Genomic DNA, 21,412 nt, shown 5'->3' with positions numbered 1-21,412 from the left:
CCTGGGGTTATAGGGCACAGCTCAGCCAAGACCAGTATCTGGAGGCTGAACCGGAGGCAAACTGACATTAAAGATATGGTGCCGCCTTTTTGTTGTTTTTTAAACTGAGAGAACGATTACTTATTAGAGTCAGATACCATGAAAGATGTAGATTCCCCCTCTTTTTATCCCTTCAGGTTCACACCGGGTGTCTTTCTGGAAGGCAGCTTTAGCCAAACACAGATACTGGACTCGCTGCTGGGCTGCAAGGGCGAATTCTGTGACCTGCACAATGCAGTTCAGCAAGATCTGATGTGAGACAATGAGACTCAAGGGATGTAGAGGGAGCCCTTGTCACACAGTAGCTTTAGCAGTTTCCCTTTCGGGAGGTACTCCTGAGCAAATGTGTGTCTGGCTTTCGTGCAACATCAGTGCAGCACGCAGCCTGCTGGACTGAGGGCTGCATCCCTCCCCAGACTGTGATGGAAGGCACTGGGCTGCGGGCCCTGGCCTTCCTCATCCTCTTCTCAAGAAGAAACAGAACAGGCAGTATTAGGCTTCTGCCAGCATGTCTTACCCTCTACCATCCAGATCCACACTGTTTCCCAGTATTGGTGGTCACTGAACATCTCCAGGATAGGACCAGGCAGCCCCAACCCCACAGCTTTTTGTGGGATTTGAAACTGGGACGAGGGGTTCCCTGTTTGCTGTAACTGACCAACAGTACTGAGGTGGATACAGGCATGGCCTTTCCTGAACTTACTGCAGTGGAGTCAGCTTGTTAGTGGAGAAGGGGTCCACCACCAGAAACCAGCAGCCAGCCCATCCCTGCCTTGTTCCACTCCCTAATACAGGGCAAGAGCACAGCTGGGGCTCTAGCAACAGCCAGCTTTGTTTCTCCCTGCTCTCCAGCTTAGATCCTGCTCTGTGGACAGAGAGGAGCTTTGAGGATGTTGCGTGACACAGGCAGAGCACTGTCTCGGGCAGCAGGCTCCAGTTTCCTCCCAGGCCAGATAACAGTGCGGGCCTTGAATCCCTGACTATGAGGCTGGCTGGGTTAGGGCTGTACCTGAATTGGCGAGGGCCAGAGCTTTGAGCGTGACAAACTCCTCTTTTTCCACCTTGAGCTTCTTGTAGCGGCGCACCAGTTGTAGGATGGCCAGGTAGAGCTCCAGCAGCCCCGTCAGACGAGAGTGCTCTTCATCCATGATGTAGTCCTCAGCATAGACAAGCTTGTCCTCATACGGCAGGGAACGGTACACAATGCCCAGGATGAGGATTTCCATCCAGGCGCTCTGCAGGAGGCTCATCTGGTCCCCAAGGGAGAGGTTGGAGAACCCTGACAGGGCAAAAGACAAGCAGGGTCAAATGGGTGTGCAGCAAAGCCTCTAGGAGCCTGGGGTCCTTGGTTTTCCCGTGACTCACCCCAAGCACTCTCCTTCATTAGCCTGCTGCCTTTTTTTTTTTTTTTTTAAAGAAAAAAAAGCTTACTAAACTGACCCTGTGTCTATGACAATCGGTACATGTGGATCTTACCCTTCTCTTTGCTCCCATGCCCACCCACAGCCTCCAACAGGAGTCCTGATGCTCTGACTGCATTTATGGCAACCCAAGGTTAATGATAACCTCTTTTCAACAATAACTGCTTCTTCTATAGCAGCAACTCTTTTGTACCACATCATCCTGCTCATTGTTCCTCTGTAGTTTTGTACTGCAGCCTATTTAGTCTGCCCAAACTGACCAAAGAGCAGAGAAGAGGTCCAGATGGCAGAAAAGAGGGCTTTTGATGAGATAGGAGGGAATGGCACAGGCCTGAGTTACAAACACATCACAATCTCATTTTCACCAACGTGAGAAAAGGTCCTGCCACAACAGAGCACTAAAATGTATTCAAAAGCTGAATAAATTTGTGAACTGAATCTTCTTTCTATTCCTTATTACTCCCTGAGATCCACACGGTCAGCTTTCTGCACCTCAAAGCCAACAACCCTACCCAGTGTGAAAAACACCTTTATGATGCCATACAAGTACCTAAATCACAGTCAAAGCCAGCAGCAACAGAACCAGCACCCAGCAGTGAACCAAGTAATTCTCCTCAAATACAGAAAGAGCAATCACCATCTGGAGATAGACCCTGACAGCCTCAGGGTCCACTTGAGAAAGTGGAGAGGCCAACACAGAGGCCCTGTCTGCCATGGGAGGAAAAAAAAAGGGCATGGGAAAGAAAGCTGTGCCTGTTATGTCCTCTGTATCACGTATCCTTGAAGTCCAGACCATGAAAGATGCCGGGGCAGACAGACACTGTGCAACAGCCATTACAGACAGGGAAGCCAAGCACAGTGTGTTGGTCCCACCTAGGCAGCTTCTGCCCACCACTGATTGCCAGGGACTGTGCTTTTTGGCAGCTCATTGCATCTAAAGGTTCCCAGGGCTGTGAGAGAATGGGACACCCAGGCACCCCTCAGCTGGGGGGAAAATGGTCCTCCAGCTTCCCCTGCCAGTTTTCTCCCCAGATGCTTATTAAGCCTCAGAGCTCACCAAGAGGTCTGTGAGCCATTAGCCTCTGTCCAGGAGCCTCCCAGCCCCACTGGCTCTGTGCTGGGCTCAGCGGGACTCCTTTATCCCACAGCCTTCTCTGGTCACAGTTCTTGGCCCCGCATCTGGGTCTAGGTAGCCAGCCACCATGATGATCATTTGATTTCTCTTGTTATCAAGTTGGCAATTAACAAAAGAGCTGATGATTGCTATATTGACTGACTGTGGGTTCTCTTTTTCTATCTGTACTATCTCAGCTGGGGAAAGGAAGGCAGAAAGGTGGGTTAGTGGTATTTATTTATCACTACGCCATGTTTTGTGTTTGTGTTGCCAGGGGAAGCAAAGGGTGATAATGGCCTGGCAGCCCTTGGACATCCAATTTCCCTTATCAGGCCACTGAATAGAAAAGAGGCCCCAGGCCACATTAATTAACAGATACCAATCAGCTGTCACGTGTTATGTGTGCAAGGTCTGAGGGGAGCAGTGGGTGGGAGGGAAGAATCAATAAACCATTGGGGAGGAGTGCCAGAGGGAACAGCTAAAGAGGAGTCCAGGATACTGGGGAGAAGAGCTGCAAATCCAGCGCCATGACTGTGAGATTGATTCCTGTACAGCATAGCCTGTGTTCCGTGTAGCCCTGCACTGGGTGAATCCCACCCTTGCTCAGGCCGTGAGTACTTCGGGGTGCCTTGCCCTTTGCCTCATCCTTTTGCCCCTTATCTTCTGCAGTCAGTACTGTGCTGCTCCTGAATGCCGCCCTCCTGACTGAGTCCAAGTGTGGGCTGATGCAGCTCGAAGGCTTGGGATCCTGTCTCCCCAGGTCTCCTGCTTGCTGCACAGGGAACTGATGAGATTAACCCTGAGACAGGGGTAATGGTGCTGTGCTCAGACACTGTCACAGTCTCTAGCACCTGCAGTCTCTCCTTTTGTCATCCCTGTCCTCGCTCTGTTCATGGAGAACAGCCCAGCATTTAGGCTGCTGCCTTAAGTCCAGTTTCTGGGTCAGTTATGCGGCCTTTCTGCATCTTCATTCCCCATCTGGATTACGAAAGGGGTTATGCCATCACTTCACTGCAGTCTGCCAATGAAATTTGTTAAAGATTGAGAAACAGTCATGTAGTGGAGTGAGAGGATTCAGGACAGACATAGCTCACAGTTTTCTGCTAGAGAATAAAGTAGAAAAATTGACTTAACCCTAGCAGTAGCCCGTACATCCAGCATCTCTGCTAATCACTCTTTCTCAGAGGCAGTTATAGCAGGTGGGAATTGCACAGGAGAGACCACACTTTACCCTGTGCCAAGGAGAACAGAAGAGCCAGCTGCAATTGCCCTACCCACATGGGAAAGCTCCTTGCCAGAAGCACTCCCAGGTCGCACACAACACCAGCTCCAGCAGGCGGGCATGAAGGAGGGACTGCTTCAGGGCCAAGCTTGGACTTGAGATGTCTGACAGAATCAGGACCCTTTTCCTCCAGTGTTTACACATGTAGAATGCAAGGGCTGGAGGACTGTGCCTGTATCATTGCAGTCTGCACAGACAAGGGAAGATCACGTAACCTGGGTTCTCCCATGCTATAAAACCTGAGATCAGGAAAGCTAAATGCTAATTTCACCTGGCCAAAATCACAGGCTTCCTATTATAGGTTTGTAACACTGGAGAACCTCTAGTTGTGAAATTCAACTGCCTTGCCATCTTACAGCTCCCAGGAATTGCTAGAATCCAGCCCTTTTGCATTCCTGAGCTGTTCGATGGCACAGCATCCAGAAAGTGCCCTTAGCGATCTGTTTCTTGCTGCTTTTCTCGGGTCTTATCCTGAAAGGTGCTGAATTCTCCCCTGCCCTTCCTAGACTCTCAAAAAAGAAGGCTCTGTCTCTAGCATGCACATTTCCCTCCTTCCCAGGTGCAGGTTGAGAAAAGCTGCTTTATTTGCAATAGCTGATGTGACATTCAGGTTTTTTACTTTTTGTGATTTTTTTTTTTTTTAATTTCAGTGGTTTGGCAGTGGGAGCTCCCAGAATTAAAAAAAAAAAGTCACATAATTTGTGGCAAGTGGAGTTCATAATCTGTTAATTTATTATCATTTCTGTCATCCTGGAGGGCCATTAGCAGAGGTAATAAAGGGAGATGTAATTATAGGATCTGAGGCCACTCCAGACACAGCTGCTGTCACTCCACTTGCCATATTTCATTCTGTGCTAGTACTATCGTCTTCCTAGGGAGAACAGCACAACAGCTACCCTGGGAGAGCCTTCATTGTCACCCCTTGAGAGAAGTCTTGTCTCCCTGCATCAAGGCACGCAGAAAAGGTAGACGTTGTTCAAAGACAATCAGCACAGACGGAGAGTCGGGGGCGGGGGAACCTCATACAGAACGGAACGACTCCACATTGGCTAAGCATGGCTTTTGAGCTAATGGCTAAGAAGGCTATTGAGCTAATAACATTTGCTAAACATCATTAAAACATGCTTTCTTGTTATCATAGGAAAGTGTCTTTAAGCTTAACTGATTTTATTTGCTAACACTGTGGGGTAGAAGTTTGTGCTGACACCTGGGATCCTGAAGGGTTGGTATGACTTTAATGTCACACTGTTCTTTACTAATTCCGGTGTGAACACAAGGCAGGAATATATGACCTTTGTTCCTTTCTCCATCTATTCCTGTCCAAGAGTTCATGCACACAGGAAGCAACGTCCTGTTTTGCTCAAAATCCTTGGAAGGCAGAAATACGGGGCATAGATAATCTAGACAGCTGGCAGCCTCCTGGCCCTGCCCTGCTCTGCCCCCTTGCTGCCTGACTCAGTATGTTTCATACTTGTTTCAGAACTATAGGGTATTTTCTTCCATTTTTATGAACCGTCTTGTATTATGTTTGCTTCTTGGTACTTCTCCCTTGTGTAACAATCCCTGAGCTCTCTCCTTTACACACAGTCCTGTTATAATCCTGCCGCTGGTCTGAACTGTGGCTATTGGCTGATGGCTGTTACCGCGTTGCAGGGCCTTTGATAGGAAAGAAAAATACGCAGAGAAAACTGAGATGATGGCAGGCATGTCCTGCCTGTCAGAAAGGAGAGGAAGAGCCCCTTTCAGAGTGCAGGAGTAATCTCTACTATACTCCTGTTCTGGGATAATATCACCACGGCAGGCTGGAAAACTCTGTAGGAACTCAGAGCTGAGCATCCCACACTCATCCCACAACCACAAGCTAGGGAACTACGGCAGGGCATCCCGTGTGAACAGAAATAGCCAAGGTTAGAGGAACGTACAACGGCACCTCACTGGACAGCCATAGCAGCTAATTGCATTGCATTAAAACCATTCCTTTTAACACCCCAAGTACTGGGTTAGTAGAGCAATCCAGGCTGAGTTCCCTAATCACCACTGTAAGCCCACTTGTGATGAATCAGCCCCAGATGGATTCCAGCACTAGTGAGGGGTGTAATCCCTGCAGATACTGCAGATCTCATGTAAGAAGGGCATCACTGAGATTAACCTCTATTCAGAAACACCATCCTGAAAAAGTGTCTCCAGACTTTATAGTCCCACCACATCACAGTCCATATTCCATATAGCCCAGGAAACTACTAACCCTTGAGCCACGGGAGAAATATTCCCTCTGATAAAAGAGAAGCTGCCTCCAAAAAGCCAAAAGAGGAGCTACAAAGAGAAACAAAATACATGGGAGAACTAAACAGTTTGATCACTCATGCTAAGATGCATCACCAAAAAAGGAAGGACTTAACACCAAGAAGCAAAGCAAGAGAACATAGACCCATAGACAACGTGCAATATGGTTTAAATCCTGTGATCCTGTGGCTGAACCTCAGATACTCTCCTGACACAAGGAAGGGAGACAGAGGGCAGGAGACAGCTGTAGTGAGCTGTTCATAGCTGTAGTGAGCTGTTCATAGTGAGCATCTGAAGCAGTCTTTGGAAAGCAGCTACATAAACCCCAAGGACAACCCGTAAATTCCCTGGCTGACCTTCTCCACACCCAAAACCAACCTGTCTTTTTTTTGGCAGGGGGCAGGGGGAAACTAGAAAGAGGAGGCATTTTCCCTTCCCAGTCCAAATCTTTGTCCCCAGGATGCCCTTGAGGGCCATGTCTGCTCCTTCAGCATGGGTCCATCCTACCTGCAGGTGTGAGACTTGCTTTGTCACTCAATCTTACAGGCACTCATTGGATAGTCAGTGAGCCTTCCGAGGCCAGTCACATTGCCAATAAGTTGTCCTCATTATTTGTCAGCATAGAAGCCTGGAAATTCACTGACAATAGTGAGTATGTCCACTACCACAACAGGACTTGTTCCGTGATGAATCCAGTATGACAAAACCTTTCCTGAGTCTGGGCAAGAATGCCCACTACAGACAGGGTGGGTACCTGCCTCATCATTAGCAGTAAAGTCCAGTCACTGCTGTAATATTTATTCATTTATAAACACAACAGACCTACATCATATTGATGCAGTGAAAAATCACTACAGTCCACTGTACCATCCCAAGGGCTGTTTCCCAAGTGCTTTTGCTGTGCTACTCAACACTAGGTACAACTGAGAACTTTATCATACAATCTCAAAGCCTTCTGCATAATCCCAGGGTGCACACACATGCAGGCATCAATTTATGCACCTACACCACAGGCTATATTGGAGTTTGTTTCTAGTGAAAGCCCACCACAAGCAGTTCTCTGTGACTAATTTCCACCCATCACTATATGTAAAAATCCTGGTTGAAGAGAAAACTGGTAAGCACAGTAACAAGTAATAGCTCCCTTTGCTGTTCACGCTTACCCCCTTGTAATTCCCCCTGCTTACCTGGGATGTGCTTTGCCCAGCCAATGATCACCACCAGTTCCCTGTCTGCCAGGTCACAGAGGGTTGTCAGGGCTTTGATGTCACTCTCCGGCATGGTTGGATCAGGCATGGCATAAATCTTCTCTGGCTCAGCCACCAGCAAGTGGGAGACAATCTTAGTCACTGCACATTTCAAAGGAGAAGTTGTTGTTAGATTTTTTATGACATAAGGTGTCATAAGAGCCCTTTCTAGAAGGACCTTCCTGGGATAAGATGTGACTATAGAGCCCATAGGAACTCAGAAATGGTTTTGGTCACAATAGGAGATTACACTGCAGCTACACAAGCTGTAGTGATTTGCTTATGCCAAACCAGCTCTGTACAGGGATGACAAAAGCAGGACCCTATTGTAAGGTTGTCAGACATTGTCTCAGGTAGGTCCAACAAGGGGAGGAAGAGGCACGAATAATCAGTTGGTGGGATGTGGAAAAGTTTAGAGAACTATGGGTAGTATGGTAGAGAGAAATCAGCACGGGACCAGTTTTGTTAGCATAACTTGGGTACAGGAAAAGATCAGAATGTAACTAAATGGATTTACATAGTCTCCTAGGAAAGGTCTGGTATTTAACCCTAGGTACAATGAATACAGCACCTGGGCTGTGCCTAATCCACCTCTGCATGACAGTCCTAAGAAAAAAGTCATAGTGCTGGTGACCGATACGGGAATCAAAAATGACAACTGCTCCATTGTATGTTTTAGGAGAACCAATATAAAGAAACTTAGCGGTTGCTCAGAGGACCACAATTTAAGACCAATACATACGTGGCTTTTTAGCTGGTGGGGGGATCTGTAGGCTCAGGTAAGTGCTACTTTCAGAATCCAGTCTCCTCTTGTATTTCTGACGGCCTCCGCGGACTCGATCCAGACGAACACCTGCAGGTAAAACAAGATAAATCCTCATGATTCCTTAGTGCCACAGGGAACCTTGACATGCAGATGCTAAAATTTGCTCAGGTATTTCCCAGACTCCAGGGAGCTTCTCTCTCCCAAACACTTGAGATCTCAGCTGAACCCAGCAATCCTAATAATACCAGCTAGACTGCCTCCAGCTCTAACCATGCTGCTGTGAGCTTTACTTTTATTCAAAACATTAATGAATACAAAAATTAACCCATTCAAACTCTTGAATCACCATCAATCTGATGGGCAAATGAAAAGCTTCAGACCTCAATGCCCTCTAGATGATCTTGCTTTTAAAAATAAAGACTTTAAATGTCAATCAAACCTGCAGTTATAAAAATAAGCTTTTAGATTGTTCTTAAAAATGAGAAGTTAAATGTTCTGTGACCTCTCACTGTCTATATTTGAAAAAAGTGACCTATAGCAAATAGATTATGAACTATGAATTCAACAAAGCTGTTTCAGTCTTGATCAAGTAAGGCAACTATAATAAAAGTAGAACCCAAATAAACAGAAACAACCTCTACTACAATACACAAAATAGCACACTGAAACAGTTCCCAGTGACTGGGGAAGCACCAGTGACTGTCACCATGCAAAAAAACATAGCAGCATTGATAGACCAGGAACAGCAGCTGAACTGCTGTATTGGTACAAAATGCATTGTTAAAAACAAATTGTGAAAAAAGACAGAGATTTGTCGACTTGTCAGTTATTTCTGGCCAGCCGTATGGTCTCTGATAATCAGTTCTTGTGAAATCGGGGTAACTCAATCTTGCTGGCAGAAGCAGGTATTGAAAAAAAAAAAAAATAAATCTTTCAAGGTAAATAAACATAGGAGCATTCAAATACAATAAACATTTGAATTTACACTATACAAGTACTTCCTTAGAAACACACATGAGTTTATCCAGTCTGATCACAGGAACCAATTATGTGAGACACTTACTAATCACATGGAGCCATTAATATTTTGTAATCAATCCACTGCATAAACACAAACAACTAAAGCAAACTCTCCAAATCAGTTTTGAAGTGATACTTTTTGAATAACTTGTACACCTGAAAAAAACTGCAGTCTGCTGACATTCTACCCTAGAAAGAGGCACACATCTGTCATTTACACTGTACATTTCAATACCACATTTGCTTACTATGCCATGGAAAAGAGAAAGTTTTTACTGTAATGCTCATACCAGCCCCACTTGCACCACATGAATCTGTTACTTGCTGCAACATCTAGCTCCTGGTACTTTTCATGGCTGGAGCACCCAAACCAGCTTGTCTGACAGACAGTACCAACAGCCCCCTGACAGCAAGAATAACCAACAGCAACCAGTCCAACAGCACTCAGTTATACAGTCTGACAGCACAATGTCTCTGGCAGTAGCAACACCCACATGGAGGTCTAGGTGGCATTATGTGTAAGGTGCAGTGTGTGGGGACAAAGGCTCATAGGCATGATGTTACTAATGCTACATAGCTGCTTACTTTTAAGAGTCCTGCTGCTCCCAGTGAGCAGGAGAAGCAGGAATGAGCAGGCCTGGAGCTCTCCAGAGCAAAAGAACTGCTGCTGTAAGTGGCTGCTATGGGAGGATGGCAAGCACTGAAGATGCAGAGAAAGACATGAAGCCAAATAGGTGAACTCAGATCACACTCAGTAATTTCCTTCTATTTTTGACTCTGTGTGGAGATTTCCCTGACATGCCTAAGCATAAGTACCACCTTTCTCCTCCATTACATGGTAGTGTTTCTGAAAATGTTGTCCATTGCTTCTTTTACCTCCATTTCCAGCAGCAAATAACCTGTGGGAAAGACTCCTTCCTGGGAGCCCCAACATACTCTAGAGAGTGATTTCAGAAAGGGCAGCCAGGGAATCCCAAACCTGAGATTATCTAGGGAGATTCCTGAGGAACAGCACTAATAAAGTCCTGGATGAAGCAGGAAACTTTAATTTCCGTCCATGATTTCTTTCCCTCTATAACTGTGCCCTGGTTTCCTAAGAAAGAAGACCATGCTCTGCTGAATGAATGACACCTACCTATAAGCCAGGAGAGGAGGGAGAGACGCAAATTTCAGGAACTGCCAGAAAACCAAGTAACCAGCTGTGAAAATTAAAAGGCTCAGGAATACACTGTTCAAAGATTACGGAGGAATCCAGAACAGGTTGCAGGACTTCAGGCCTGAATGACAGCTCCCCAGGACCCTGGCAGAAGAAGGGTCACAGGGGGGTCCATTCCCGCACGCCAGTGCGCAGGATATCATTGGTGCAGGGAGATGCCATCCACAGCCAGGAGAAACCAACACACAGCCCTCCAGGATGCTTTCACTGTGCAGTTTGATAAGCAGTGGGGAGGGGGGACTGGGAGGGGTAGGGAGGAAATGGAGGAAGGAGCTTGTTTCCTTCTCCCAAGGAGAAGCATGCCACACTCCAGAGCTTGGCAGAGGGATGGCTGCACAGGTTGCAGCAGTATTAGGGACCCTCAATCAGATTATAAGGACACAATGGACTTAAGTGCATTACAAAAAGATAAGAGAGACGCAGAGAGATTTACCCTCCATGCCTCCTTCCCTCACTGAGCAGATAGAGGTCTATTTGCCCAAGGACTTTGGCTTGTTAATTTTGAACAAGTGTTTGTCCTCCTCTTGTTCCCCATCCTGTGTGACACTCCTTGAGGCAAATGTTTTCAATCAGCATTTGCAAAGCCACTATTCTACCTTGTCATTGCTCCAGCTGAAGAGCTGGTGAATAGGGTGACCCCTACGTGGCACATCCCAGCGCCTGTTGCTGAGTGCAGCGACCTGCAGGTGATACAGCAAACAAAAGCATTTCAACCCCTGAGTCCCTGACTGTGACACTCCAGACATAAGCATCATGGCAAAATCCCTCCCCAAAGATCTGACAGCCTATCTAGGTGGAAGGAAAGGGCATGGCCAAAAATCAGGACCTGGTACTGAGCTGTGGTATTCAGATGGCTTGTGAATGCTTGCTGTTCTACTTTGATTTCCTTGGTGGTTAATTTTAAGATAGGCAGGCTGGTTACAACACAGCTCTGAGAGGGACATTAAAGGACATTAAAATGGAGTGGGGCAGCGCAGTGGGTGAACTGAGAGAAGCAGCATGAAGGAAAACACTGAGGAGAGAAGAAACAAAGGAGGATGTAAACTGAGATATGGATGGAAGTAAGAGAGTGTAAGGAGAAGGAAGACGAGAGAGAGAGGGCTGGAGCAAGGCTGAGTGGTACCTACACGGTAATCCCAAGGGCAGATTTCACACCAAACGTACAGCCAGCTGAGCTTTAACTGCAAGGTGCAGCAGCCACTTATGAGATGCAGCTAGTCCATACTGAAGACTCTTACATAGGATTTGGTGCCACAGCCTGACAACAAGACAGCAGCAAGAGAAAGCAGTTGCCTTCCAGCTCCTGCACAAACCCATTTCTCACGCGGATCACAACTGGCCAGTTCCCAAGAGAGAAGGCACTCATCCTACAAAGTCATAACCACCATAGGCACTCCTGGACCCCCCTTCTTGACAGCATCAGCAAGGAGGGACTGCTAGAGCAGCAAAGAAGGGAGGGTTTACATACACAATGTGTGATGCAACAGTATAGGGCAAAGTTTGGGAAGTACTACCCCTTGATAACTTACCGTTCTGGCAGCTGCTTCTTCAAAAATGAAGGCTATCTGTGCTGGAAACATTCCCTCCCCTCCCACTCCCCAGTGTTGCAAGTAAGTGCTGCTGTTCATTGAATCTTGTTACCTTTTGAGGGACTCAGCATAAGAGTCCTGGCACCCTGCCTGACCTCAGTGTGGAGCTGACCCCGGTGTCCACCATAGGGATTGAGCCCCAGCTCACCGGCAGCACACTCTCAGCTCCCCAGCCTGCCTGAGCCCGCTCTCACCTAGCAGGGAGGAGGGCAGGGCCAGGACTTGTGCAGGACTTTTCGGCTCAGCATCTTGCCTGGGATAGGGATGTCAGTTTTCTAAGCGTCCTGTGGGTGCCACTCGTGTTCCAAGCGCTCTTGCAGAGAGGTCTGTGCCAGCACCAAGCATCTGCAGTGGGAGAGCTGATCTGCTGATCTGTTCAAGCGCCCTGCAGTTCTCTGACATGCCCCTCGGAGAGACGTCTGCCTGACAACTTTGGGATCAGATGTCCCCTTGCTGACTTGATAACATCAGGCTTTGGGTTTTTTTTCTTAATGGAAGTAAAATAATTCCAGCTTTTTTTAAAAGCTGGACCCAGGCCGAGTCTGTCGGAAGTAAAAATAGCCGAGTATGCAGAGGCGACAGCACACAGAGTCAGGTTTAGTTTCTCTTTTATTTTCTAGGTACTAAAAATACTCTTAAAAGCTCCATAAAGCTAAGCCCTAGCCAATGGGAAATGCAGTCTAGGCCCAATATCAGCTGTCGTGTCAAATTACTAGCCTCACCTCACTTTCCATCGAGTCCTATCACATGCCCATGAATTGATAGGAACAGAAAGATCTGTCTTGCCAAAAGAGCTAACGGAGGAGCCAAGCTACAGGGTTTGCATGGTACAATATGTGTCTAGACCAAGAAGGACACAACCAAAGGGAACACAGGGCAAGTGTTGGCCAGGGAGCAGTGCCCACGGGGCTGCATTTGCTGAGCTTCCCTGACACACCAGCCAGGTCCTGTGCCCACTGCCCACCTAATCCTTGAGCTGCAGTTTCTGCATCAGCGCATCCTGCTTGTTCTCCCAGGGTCTGAGCTGGAGTGGTGCTCTGCAGCTAACAGAGAAACCCCTATGCCCAGGAGCTGCAGTCTAAAGTACATGGATTGACACTGCCCAAGGAAGGTGGAATGCATAGGCTAAGAGCAGAGAAGAAAGGAAGGGAGAAGGGTTGTGCCCAAGGTGTCTTCTACAGAATTTTGCTCTCCCTTTTTGCTCTGAACTTCAGGAGAGACAACAGGATGTAGTGATGCGCTGAGTGAGCCAGGAGGAGGCCTATCAAGGAAACAGAGAGCAGCAATGACAATTAAAGTTAGGCTTACCAAGATGGGGAAAGAAACAGACTATATGGAAAGGCATTTCTGTCCAACAAGAGTGGAGAGGCTGCAACCTGACTAGGCTCTCTTTTGTTACTCTGAAATTCCAGCATGGGAAGGGGAAAAGATCCCTTTGTACTATTAGGCTCTTATACTGGTGCAAAAAGAGGCCAGCCCCTGCAAAATCTCCTGATAGATGACTGCTGCAATTAGCCACCTTGCTTGAAACACAGGAAAGCAAGTTGAGGGTCACAGGTCATCATGGCCAGAAAAAACCCAGAGATTAGCACGGTGCAGGTCAGCAAGCCTGGGAGCGACACTTGCAACGGGAGGATGAGGAACTAGCCTGGGGACGGGGGCAGTAGAGTTGAAAAATCCATCTCCTGTGTTACAAGGGTGTACAGAGAGTTTAAATCAGTTCAAGCAGGATGTTGCAGCCTGCTCCACCTTTGATGTTTTCAGGGATATGTTAGTTGGGCAGGAAAGGTCCTTTGCTGTCTGCCCAGCTAGAGAGTCCTTGGACTCAGAGGAACAGTTTAGCCCTGTGATGCCTGATGATACCTGGTACTAGGGGCTGTCACATGCCTTGGAGCAGTGACACAAGGTGTCCTTCCTCCTCACACACAGAACTACAAGCAGCATGTCCCAGGTGGTTGGTCCAAAGCATACAGGATCTGGTGTAACCCACACAGCTTGCAAACCAACCCTTGTACTCCACTAATGCCAGCTGCATGGCTGCCAGCTCTGCAGAGGTGTCTCTGCAGCATTAGCCATTGTTGTCTCTCAAACGTACAGCTTCCTTCCTGTGGTGAGCCCCTCTCACCTCACACCCCAGTCACCCTGGAAAGTCAGGAATTAACAAGGGCTTCAAGGGCAGATGGGAGTAAAAATACCTCAGTACCTTGTTCAGCTCCCTGTAATAACCCCCATACCCACACACTCAGCCTGTGTTCATGGTTCATATAATTGTTCTCCTTTGATTTCTTCCCTTCCCAACCGTCTAAACAGCCTGAAGCAGGACAGCAGATCTATTGGCTATGTCACCCATGGCTGCAATGCCTGCATAGCAGCAGGCTGAGGGGCACTGGGTGAAAGGAACAGATGCAGGTACGTGCCTGCCAGGAAAAGACTAAGGATGCCTTTCACGAGAGGACCTAAAAGATGACAAAGCCTCAACCCCACTGATTTTCCAAGAGGCAGTGCTCAGAGCTAAATCCCCAAAGGGGTGTTTGCTATCTAGAGGAACCTGCAGCCCTGGGTGTGATTTAACTCACCTTACTTTAGACTTTGATAGCTCCCTTCTGTGCATCTGGGCTCCCTTGACAAGCAACAGAGGAAAGCAGGCACCTCCACCCTCATGTCACTGGCCAGACACTTACCTGAGGAGGAGTGACAACAGATACTTCTCTCCATTGACTACCAAAGGTACACCTGCAGGGTCAAACCAATGTTTTTTCTAACCCAGTTTTCTGTCTCAGTCTATTTAGGTACACCGTATAAGCCTTTTGGAACAGGTAGAGGAGCAATTTTTAGATATGTGACCCAATGGAGAGGCCCCCATCATTGCAGGGAGAGAGGCCTGCTTCTGATGGAGATCCACAGAGGTGAGGGAATTAGACCCATCAACACAGCATGCTGCTGCTTGGCCTAGCCTCTTAAAGCAACTCTGCTTGGGCCTCGCAGCCTTGAAGTCTCTCCTGAAGCCTTCACCTCAGCAGTGGCTTTTCCAACACTAAGAACTAGTGTCCACTTAGTATTTAATTCTTAAATTAGGAAAGCTGTGCCAGGGAATTCTGAGTAAAGACACTCTCAGGGTACCCTGCAGCCCAAGGGCTGGCACAGACTTCAAAGGTGAGTCATGGAAAGGGATTGAAAATCTCAGCAGAGCTGAGTCACTGGTGAACGTAGGTTACCAGAGGCTGTGAAAATGATGATGCATGTGCCTTGAGTTACTGTAGAGCAGTGGGACATACATTCAGTCACACCCCACTCTTGCTCACCTCAGAGGATCTTACCTACCTTGTTGTTAGAACTGCCTGAAAGCTTGTAGCACAATGGTTGGGGTCTAAACATCCCTGGATGGTTGCAGCTTTTATCATCTTCCTCTTTTCTGTACACGTTATAAGAGCACTAAGCACAATTTCTGGTGACAGAATGCACAAAGTGTTTATCATAAACCTGTGTAGAGGTGATGCCTCTGAATCCACACAAATGTACATCGATGGAGCCTGGATTTCATGTTTGATAGAATGGAGATTTAGTTAGGTATGGCAAGAACCTAGGCAGATTAATAATTCAAAATGAATGGGAGGAACCAAACTAAACAGATTCATAATCCATTGGATACAGCAGAAAGTGTGGGGAGGGTCCTGGACGCACCAATCTTATGGCCAGGAAACAGATACCAAGTGCCATCAGCCCAATGTGCAGTTTGTGGACAGCCTATCCACTGGAAGCCTTCTCTTGGAGAATTACCATCGCTCTGCCAAAGGCAGCACATGCTCTGTGTCATGCCATCACCCAGCCCAGCTCCAGCCACATCACAAATGCTCAATTCATGCCTTGGAAAATAGTTGAGTGTGGATGATATAGACATCAAGATGCCACTCACTGCACCTGGCGATCCTGTGTGGACAGGGAGCTGCCTGTTGGTTTTTAAACACGGGGGTATTTTAGAAAAAGAAAAATCATTTTTCATTCTCTTTTTTCATTTGGATGCCTCCAATAGTGATATATCTGGCACCGGCTGGAGGCAGAATACTCTATAAATACAAAGCCATTAAATTGCATGCAGCAGCAACCTGATCGGGGCTGCCTTTTAATTTCCTGACATGAGCTGGCCACTAACCCAATTACCCAGAATCCCCGGAGGAGCCCTCATCCTTCCCGGGAAGCACAAAGCAAGAACTCGAGCATATTGCAGGGACATCAGCTGAGCTTTCACTGAAATCAAATATCTTTTTGAGAACACATGGTCTGGAAGCAGGGACAAGGGCAGGAGGGAGAGGGGAGAGGCTGGTGGAAACACTTTGGTCCATTGAGAGATTCTTTCACTTGAAAACAGAAATTAAACACACTCTGTTTGGTTATGTTGCTGAAAAGGACCTCTGCTGTTGATTCAGTTATCTGGATTTTAGTGAAGGATGAAGGCAAAGTTACTAAGTGGAAGCAGTTTGAGATTGCCAGTGCTTGGAATCCCTTGTTTATATACTAGATGCACCCAATTTATAACATCACAGACCCAAGCCTGCCCAGGGTGACAGATTTGTTTCCTTGGGAAACATTTGCGACATCAGCCACTGGCTGCAGCTGTTAAAGGAAAAAGCAGAGGTAGGAGTAAACACTCCTGTGTGGAAAGTTCCACTGGCCAGGGTCTTGAACAGCAGAAGCATGGATTTAAGAGACATACACTACTGAAATCTGGAGATTGGAGACTTCACCATCTCTGAAGTGGAAACCACCTCCTACATTTAGAGACATGCAGGCACTTAGGCAGCACAAGGGTTATCAGGTTGTTGCAAGTTTCTGGGGGGCGGGGTATTCCCAAAAACACCAGGGACAGGAGGGAAAAGGGAACAATTAAGAGGAAGATAAGCTGAATGAACTTTGTGGCTCTCCTCTCTTCACTTCTCATTCATATTTCACTACCTGGCCCTGCGGTGTCAGAATCCACACATTCCAGCAATTACTACATCAGAAATTAGATTAGACAGATAGGAGTCCAAGAGCTTGTAAGATTTGTAACAAAGAATTTGGGTGCCCTGTTGAATTTTAACATGTTCTCTAGCATTTGTCATGGAAATGCATTAGGATCAAAGAAGCAAAGCCTGGGAAAAGAATGGTTGTACCTGGAATTTCCTATATCACAGCAGATACACTTCTGGGAAGAAACAGTCATGTAGAGCCAGGAGGATAGGCCAGACGACAAGTTGCCTTCAAAGACATTCAGAATGGGGCAAAGCACCCCGTACAGGGCAGGTTTCCTATCCTGGGAATCCCCACTCCTGATTTTATCACAAGAAATGCATGTAGATCTGGGGGGCTCCAGAAATATCTTCTACTTTCTGAAATATGGTATACCTGGTCTACCACGGGACGCATCCCCAAGGCCTTTTCCGTCTTTGCCCTCTTTCTTGGAAGCCAACCAGTGATGTCTGCAAGAAACTGGGCAGAAGCCACTCACACATCTCAGAAAGTTACTCTTAGGCTTCAACCATGAGCAACACTCTGAGGAGACAAGTCTTAGCACTGGCAGGGAGCAGAAGACAACCAATCTTCAGCAACATAATACACATTATCAAGAAGGGAAACAAGACTCAAAGGCTGGTGGAATAATGGATGACAAATCAATGCCTAGATGAGATTTTTTATAGGCAGTTATTTTCTTTGGTGTTTGGTTTGTCACTGTCTGATGTGACACATGATTGCTTACGCATGCACTTCATGAAAGCTTTGGTGACCCAGCTTTGCTTCCTTTTCAGAACTGTTTATGCTCAATCTGGGTCTGTGCAGGTGTGCCAGCACAGAACAGGGAACAGAACAGGGAACAACACTTTAGAAACAGCTTTAGAAACAAGACAAGTGGGAATCATAGAATCATAGAATGGTTTAGGTTGGAAGGGACCTTAAAGATCACCTAGTTCCAACCTCCCTGCCATGGGCAGGGACACCTCCCACTAGACCAGGTTGCTCAAAGCCCCATCCAACCTGGCCTTGAACACTTCCAGGGAGGGGCCTCCACAACTTCCCTGGGCAATTTGTTCCAGTGCCTCACTACCCTCATAGTGAAAAATTTCTTCCTAATGTCCATTCTAAGTCTCCCCTCTTCCAGTTTGAAGCCATAACTCCTCGTCCTATCACTACGTGCCCTTGTAAAAAGTCCCTCTCCAGCTTTCTTGTAGGCGCCCTTCAGACACTGGAAAGGTCCTATAAGGTCTTCCCAGAGTCTTCTCTTCCCTAGGCTTAGCAACCCCAACTCTCTCAGTCTCTCTTCATAGGAGAGGTGCTCCAACCCTCTGATCATCTTTGTGGCCCTCCTCTGGAGCCGCTCCAACAGGTCCACGTCCTTCTTATATTGAGGACCCCAGAGCTGGATGCAATATTCCAAGTGGGGTTTCACAAGAGCAGAGTAGAGGGGCAGAATCAGCTCCCTCGACCTGCTGGCTATGCTTCTTTTGATGCAGCCCAGGATACAGTTGGCCTTCTGGGCAGCGAGTGCACATTGCCAGGTCATGTTGCGCTTCTCATCAACCAACATCCCCAAGTCCTTCTCCTCAGGGCTGCTCTCAATCCATTCTCTGCCCAGCCTGTACTTGTGCATGGGATTGCTGTGGCACAGGTGCAGAACCTTGCACTTGACCTTGTTGAACTGCATGAGGTTGGCGTGGGCCCACCTCTCCAGCCTGTCGAGGTCCCTCTGGATGGCATCCCTTCCCTCCAACTGCTCCACACAGCTTGAAAAAACTCTGCAGGGCTTCCACAACAGTAAAGGACCAAATGCCCAGACAACAGCCAGTCTGCTCCTTTTGGTATGGTACGGTTTGGTATGGCCAATGTTGTCTCTCCTCCACTTGCCCCTGTCATTTCCACCCAAAGACGCGTTCTGTAATGAGAGGCCTTGAGGTCCCATCACACCTCCCTCTCATGTCCATCCCTCTTCCCATGATCTCAGAACATTTCCCTTTCATGAACTGACTGTACTGGGTTTATATGGCAAGGTTTTGGTCGGGGGGGGCTGCAGGGGTGGCTTCTGTGAGAAGATACCAGCAGCTGCCCCCATGTGAGACAAAGCCAGCTCCAGACGGCTCCAAAATGGACACACCGCTGGCCAAAGCTGAGCGCATCAGAGATGCTGGTGGTGCCTCTGTGATACCATATTCACAAAAGGGTAAAAAATGCTGTGCAGCAGCTGTGAGAGAGGAGTGAGAAAATGCAAGAGAAACAGCCCTGCAGATACCAAGGTCAGAGAAGGAGGAGAGGACATGCTCCAGGTGCCATAGCAGAGATTCCCCTGCAGCCCATGGTGAAGACCATAGTGAAGCAAGTTGTCCCCCTGCAGCCCATGGAGGACCACAGTAGTGCAGATATCCAATCTGCAGCCCATGGAGGACCCCACACTGGAGCAGGTGGACATGCCCCGAAGGAAGCTTCAGCCTGTGGACAGTCTATGCCAGAGCAAGCTCCTGGTAGGACCTGTGGCCCACCGAGAGAAGCCCATACAGGAGCAGGTTTTCCAGCAGGAACTGTGGCCTGTGGGGGACCCACACTGGAGCAGTTTGTTTTTGAAGAACTGTACCCTATGGAAAGGACCCATGCTGGAGCAGTTCTTGAAGAACTGCAGTTTATGGGAAGGACTAACATTGGAGAAGTTCATGAAGGACTGTATCCCATGGGAGGGACCCCATGCTGGAGCAGGGGAACAGCATGAAGAGGAAAGAGCAGCAGAGACGAAGTGTTAGGAACTGACCACAAACCCCCAGTCCCTATCCACCTGTGCTGCTCAGGGTGGGAGGAGGTAGACATCATGAGTGGGTTGAACCTGGGAAGAAGTAGAAGTGAGAGAAAGGTGGTTTTATGTGTTTTTTTTTGTTTGTTTTGTTTGTTTGTTTTTTTTTTTTTAATTCCTCAATATCCTACTTTCTTATTAACTGGCAAGAATTTAAATTCATTTTCCCCAGGTCGAGTTTTGCCTGTGACTGTAATTGCTGAGTGGTCTCCTTGTCGTTATCTTGACCAACATTGTATTTTCTTTCCCTGTCCTGCTGAGGAAGGGGACTGAGAGAGCAACTTGGTGGGCACCTTGTGGCCAGCCAAGGTCAACCCACCACACTGACACACAGAGAAGGACTGACATCACTGTCCTCATTACGGTGCCATTTGCAAAGTGACACACAGGATTGTGATTTCACAGTTGTGGAGGGCAAGGCTGTGAGGTCATGTTTATCCAGCCAATGTCCAAAATCAAACCTGAGCCCACTTACACAAGCCATGTGTCATCTGAAATTACATCTACCTCTTGAAGACAAACAAACTGCTGTAGACCAGAAAGGCCATGGGTGGCTAAAGCATGAATGGCAAGGGTATATTCCCCCAAAACTGACAAGGTATATTGAGGTTTTAAAAAAGACCTGCCAAACAGCTGAAATTTCTCTATCCATCATTCTAGAGAGCCAGAGGGATCTAAATCTGTTTTGTAGAGCCCAGAGTTAAAGAGCTACACCTTGGTCACTGTGGGCACAAGACAGACAGTGCTGGGAGCAAAGAGAAATGGGGTGGCCAAAGACAGTGATGCTCAGTTCTGAAGAATGCCTCTCCTCTGCAAGTTGCAGGGCATGCTTTCCCTCACTGGCCATCCACACTGGCCAGGCACATATGTAGATGTTATCTTCTCTGTTTGGGGTCAGCAGTATCACAGGTTGCTCAGGTTTCCCTGATTTTTGCAGAGCAGGGGTGCATATACTTCTACTGGATGAAGCTCTGACGATGCCCCATCTCCCACTGCCTGCAGGCTGGTGCTTCAGCAAGGCCAAGAGCAGCAGAGCACAGGTTTTGTGGGGACAGTGCCTCTCCACAGGAGCACTGGGACTGGAGTCCACTGGAATTCTGGACTCCAGATTCAGCAGCTTCCTATCTGAGCCTGCTAGTGAGGGGCTAATTAATGCTCTCTGGGGTCACACTCCAGATGGAAGGGGAAAGTGAGAGACAGGCAGCCAGACAGGCCAACACTTCAGACATCTGAGCCAGTTGGGCTCCACAGGCAGAGCTTTCCGCCTGCTGCTTTCCCCAGCGAGTCTCGCCTGCCCTGCAGCGTCACACCAGGAGAACCTGAGACAGCAGAGCTCTGGTGTCCGTGAAGCTCCCTGGTTGCAATGCATTGATCGGAGCTCTCTTAAAGAAAGTGGCCTGGATATCTGAGACACCTATTGATTGCTCCATTGGCTTTCTTCCTGCCCTGATCCTCATTCACTCAGTACTGCCTGAATAACCTGCACTTCTGTGTTAGGGGCAGTCTCCCCAGATCTTAAAGGGCTACATTCACAGCTGTTTGCCTAGCTGCAGCCCATGTAGGGAGGAGAGAAGATGCCTGGTGACTCTCATACGCACTCCTCAAGGGGAGGGCCTGAGTATTTCCTG

General features: G+C 47.7%; 1 protein-coding gene across 1 annotated transcript in view; it reads right to left on the bottom strand.

The window, feature by feature from the left end:
- Nucleotides 1-21,412, bottom strand: part of ESRRB (estrogen related receptor beta) — a 131,420-nt gene that overhangs the window by 5,630 nt on the left and 104,378 nt on the right. The window contains exons 4-6 of the mRNA XM_082484989.1: nucleotides 8,129-8,239; nucleotides 7,327-7,488; nucleotides 1,049-1,318 (exon numbers count right to left, since the gene is read on the bottom strand). Of these exons, the coding sequence (XP_082341115.1) occupies nucleotides 1,049-1,318; nucleotides 7,327-7,488; nucleotides 8,129-8,239 (543 nt within the window). The remainder of the gene's footprint in view (nucleotides 1-1,048; nucleotides 1,319-7,326; nucleotides 7,489-8,128; nucleotides 8,240-21,412) is intronic.

The sequence above is a fragment of the Vanellus vanellus genome (assembly GCF_965231255.1).
Source record: "Vanellus vanellus genome assembly, chromosome: 6".
NCBI lineage: Eukaryota > Metazoa > Chordata > Aves > Charadriiformes > Charadriidae > Vanellus > Vanellus vanellus.
Note: the sequence above shows the minus strand (reverse complement) of the source record. Positions and strands in the feature narration are given on the sequence as shown.